Here is a 4,710-nt window from a genome sequence, read left to right as displayed (position 1 = left end):
GACGAGACCATACATTAGCCGTTATTGCATTTAGCAGCGATTTTCTAATGTTTTAGCGGGGATTTTTTTCGTTAGTAATGATTATTTTTTTAGTGTTATTTAAGCTTAATTAATAAATAATACTACAAAACAATAGAAAATATTGACCGTACACATAAAAGAATTGGTTACCCTATTAAATGGTTATATTTAAAAAAAATAAATAAATAAAAAAAAAAAAAAAAACAAATATTTAAAACAATTCTTAGTATATTACAAATAATTCGAAAATACATAACAGGGCCTTTTCTAGCATGTTTTTAACCACAAACTCCTTGTCATTAATTGGTACCATTTATTTTACATCATTGATTGACTTTTCGTGCGATGAGAGCTTGAAGAGTTCAGGCGAACCTAGTCTAGTAAGATTCACATAATCTTGCGGACCATGAGCCGGTAATCCAGCAATCAGAAGCCCAATCACTCTCCATCCTCGACAAGTAAAGGTTTCACAATACTCTGGTCCATTTTGATAATAAATGATGAAGCTCCTTAATAACTCCCACAATGCATTCGCAAACATGGGTATAAAAGCCAATATCGAGAAGTAGTTCTTGTTAGGTTCTTCAGCAAGCACCTACGTACACAAGTAAAGCGACCCATTAGTTTAAACGACATAACTGATCACATTATATGTTAGATCGACTTTAGGTTTACGAGAGGTTATTAATTACCTGTCCCTTGTAGAAGCTATTGTAATAATGGCAATCACCAAAATGTTTGAACAAAAGGTTAGAACTATCAAATGGCACTCTAGGCACCAAATCATTGCAATAAACAAACCTAAGGTACCTCGATCCATGTTTTACCAAGACCTCTTTCATGAATTCACCAAATCTTTTATCTCCAACCCTAGGTTGCCCGAATGTATACAACCCTTCAAGTTTCGACAACAAATCAGTTTCCCCATGAAGTGCTAAAACTGCTGGAAATACAATCGTCAAAGCTGCTCCCAAGCTGTGCCCAGTTACCATGAACTTGGCGTTTGGGTTCTTTTCAAGACGTTCTTTGAGCTTTTGTCTGATCACATAGTAAGCGTAGGGTTTTTTGTCGTCTGTTTGGATGTCTTCCGGCCACCCTAAGCTCTTTTGTAGCCCTAATGCTTTCAAGAAACCTGCATGGACCTTGCCAATACCAGGGAGGTGATACCATGAAAGATCAACGTCGGATGACCAATCTTTTGCATTGAAAGGTGATGTGCCTCTGAATGAAATACCTATGAGCTCAGATTCACCTGTCTTATCACTCCACATGAACCCTTGTGTCGTGTAATCCTCCTCATAATCTGAAAAAAAAATAATCGATTTAATTACTTCATTTAGAACTCATTGAAAAAGGGTTTTTCAAGACTAATATATTACCATTCCAGCAATCAAAGTACTCTAAAAACTCCATCTGCAATCACGTCACTCGTTCAATTAGCTTTAGTACTTTTGAACGACTTGATTTTAACAATCATTAGAGGAAAATGACATTGAACTTGTTTAGATATATACCTTCCAATGCTTCTCAACTGTCTCTATGATGTAAGCTTGGTTTTCGTAGGCAGATTTAGCAGCCATAATGGCGAGTGCGCTTGTGTATCTCGGATCATCGTGCTTAATTCTGCTGTCTAAATCCCTTCGTATGTCCCATAGCCCGATCGCTGTCAAGAACTCTGCGGACTCCTTATTAGGTAGCACTAGTTTTCCTATATTGAATCCGTCGGTTAAATAAAAGCGAAAACCATATTAACTCGGAATATATTATATAGTTTAATCAGATAGGTAGTATTTTTATATTATAATACTCTTGAAACAATTAAACAATCAACATACTTAATCACTAAATATTCAATGAGATTAATCTACCTTTTAATATCATCAAAGTCGAAAGCTACCACAGCTTTAACAAATAAAACAGACATTAGCGAAGGTTTGGACCTAATTAAAGTCTTAGCTTTACCATCGTACTTAATTTACTATTTCGTGACTAATTTCCAAATAAAATTAAGTCTTGAATTGTCCTTCTTTAGGCGACGAATTGATCTGTTTATAAATTGTAGCTCGTGACATGTTTTGGCTTTTTCCGAACGTGAAGTGTTGTAAGACTATTTCTTTTTAGCTTCAACAAACAAAAAAAACACTACCCCACCAGATGACTTTGACAGCTAAACAACACCCAATATAATCTTTCCAGAATTAAAATCTTGATCCAACACCAATAATATAGATATGACCGAATTAATATAATAATCCACGATCTTTAAAATCATACGTAATCTAATAAAATAATAATGACACCTACAAAGATCAATTAAAAATCAACATGGGAATAAAAAATACACCACAAGTCGAGAGATTTTCTGAACCCCTTTCTTTCAAGATCATAAAAATGAAAATATGAAAATGTGGTCGAATAAAGAACATAGATAGAATGAAACCTGATACGACATTCAAAAGTATCATGAAAAATCCTCCATTGGCATCGGAAAAGTTGGGAAGAAACTCAATGGCCGAGCCAAGCCAACCTAAGGGCTTATCAACTAAATGAAGAATCTTTTGGGCTAGAATGGATATGAAGATGACGAACCGATGTCCAAAGCTTTCTTCAACAGTTCCATCTGGACAGTCTATGAATTTTCTGTTACCAATATGTTCGGAGAACAAAAGCATCACCAGATCCAAAAATCCAACGTCTTTTGGACTTAATAGCAGATAGTCTTTACAAAATGACTTGTTGCATGTTGTTTTAGTGGTGAGTTCAGTAGCCATGGTGAATTGTTGTTTGGGGTTTACGTTGGGAGAAAGGTGAGGAAGTAGATGTGTGTAGGTGAACTCCAATTGTTTGGCTATTTATAGAAATGTGATATTGGTAGTTGTGGATTATTTTAATTTGAACTATTAATCGAATTATTGAAGTATGTTTGGATCTTGCCTACAAGTTACAATAAACGATTAAAATGCCGAACAGTTGTTTTCGCGACATCTTGATTTTCTTGCAATTATTATATATTATTATATTATATTATACTCGAGTGGTGTCTTGACTCTAATCGTGATAATTGAATGCCACATGTGAATAATAATGTGAATGGATTTTCAACAAACCTACCAACCGAAAATTCCAATTCTTGCAATCCAATCTAAGAAAAAATATGAGTAAGTCGCTTTCCAATGGTATAAAACAAGTTTAAAGTAAAAATTACAAAATACCAAAAACTCAATATGTTACCGCAAATACAATGAGAAGAGTTAACATTAAATACCTAAGAGTCTAAAACTCAATTGCAAATTATCCTTAACTTTTTTATAAACAAATTTCAAATAAAAATCAAATTTTTTATTTTTCGAACCAAATTAGTAAAAAGCTAGCAGGAAACCAAAAAAATTAAAAAACCATAAAAATGAGATTAAGCAATAATATTCCTAGGATCATGTAACCAGCCAACCAATTTCACGGAATCCCTTCTACTCCTATAATTAGCCCTGAAGAACAATTGGGTAACAATCCTATCGAAAATGTCTGCTAATCTCTACTTTTTTCCCAAATAATAAGTTATTCCGATAGCTCCAAATCGTCCATCAAATAGTAAAAAAAACCATCTCTAAATAAACTTTTGTAAACGCCTACAACCAAACTGAACAGAACAGAACCAAGCAAGTCAGTCTTCAAACAAGGTCACCACTGGAATAGAAATATTCCACCATCTACCAGTAAGAGATATAATAGAAGAACACTACAAGAATACTGAGCTATGGCGACGACACCTATCTCTACGACGAAAGTTATCGTTATAAGTCGAGCTATGCCGATGACTTGTCGTCACCATACCTTTTGCCAACTTTGACCAGATTTCATTGATCAGATCCGTGCCGAGAACATGTCGTCGCCAAAGATCCGGCGTGAACACCGAAATTATTCGTGATATTTTGAAAACATATGTCGACGACATGGTGTCGTATAGGTGACGACAAATCTAATTTCCATTTATTTTTATTCCATGGTGCAGAATATCAGAACGATGTAGTTTTTTTTCGAAGCTATGCCGATGACATGTCGACGACGTATTATGTGGCGATCCGTGTGAAATGTCTATCCCGACAACTTGTCGTCGGTACAACTTTTTAATTTTTAATTTTTTTTTGTTTTAGCAAAAAGTGGAACGACGATGTTAATGTGGACCCTATATCGATGACTAGTCGTCGGCAAAGGGCTTTACCCTAACAGACCACGGTCTATCGCTCATTTGCACATCGACGAGGATACCCATTTTCTTTCTTGACGAAATCGCAATCGGCCTTCTATAACCGACGAGCAGCGGGTAGTCTCTCCTTCGAGCTTTTTACTTTAAATTTTTTCTTTGTTGATGTTTGATCAACGTTTTTACCAGCTTTAGCCTTCCCCACCGACGACTCCACCCTCCTTTCAACTTCTCTCCTTCACCGCCACAACAGGTGATAATTTGGGGTTTTTTCTTTTGTTTGTTTGTTTGTTTGTTTTTCTAATTTTGTGTATTTCTGGTGAGCACCAGCCACCACCGGTGGACAACAATCAAATTCGACAACCGGAATCCGGTAATCACAACAAGAAGAACAAAATAGGTTCGTTTTTTTTCGACTTTTTGTTGAAATTGAAAGTGTATGTATAAGTTTATATGAAATTGAAATTGACCTTTGTATGATTGTATGA

The 4,710-nt window shown here is 35.3% G+C and overlaps 1 protein-coding gene across 1 annotated transcript; it reads right to left on the bottom strand.

The window, feature by feature from the left end:
* Nucleotides 1-231: 231 nt before the first annotated feature.
* On the bottom strand, nt 232-2,860 carry LOC145097592 (triacylglycerol lipase OBL1-like). Its single transcript, XM_079035178.1, has 5 exons — nt 2,462-2,860; nt 1,536-1,729; nt 1,401-1,434; nt 714-1,324; nt 232-616 (listed from the first exon to the last, which is right to left on the bottom strand). The coding sequence occupies exons 1-5, from the start codon at nt 2,790-2,792 to the stop codon at nt 335-337; spliced, it is 1,452 nt and encodes a 483-aa protein (XP_078891304.1). The 5' UTR covers nt 2,793-2,860; the 3' UTR covers nt 232-334.
* Between the last annotated feature and the right edge of the window lie 1,850 nt (nt 2,861-4,710).

This window comes from Lactuca serriola, chromosome 4, assembly GCF_051521515.1.
Source record: "Lactuca serriola cultivar US96UC23 chromosome 4, Lser_US96UC23_V15, whole genome shotgun sequence".
Classification (NCBI taxonomy): domain Eukaryota; kingdom Viridiplantae; phylum Streptophyta; class Magnoliopsida; order Asterales; family Asteraceae; genus Lactuca; species Lactuca serriola.
Note: the sequence above shows the minus strand (reverse complement) of the source record. Positions and strands in the feature narration are given on the sequence as shown.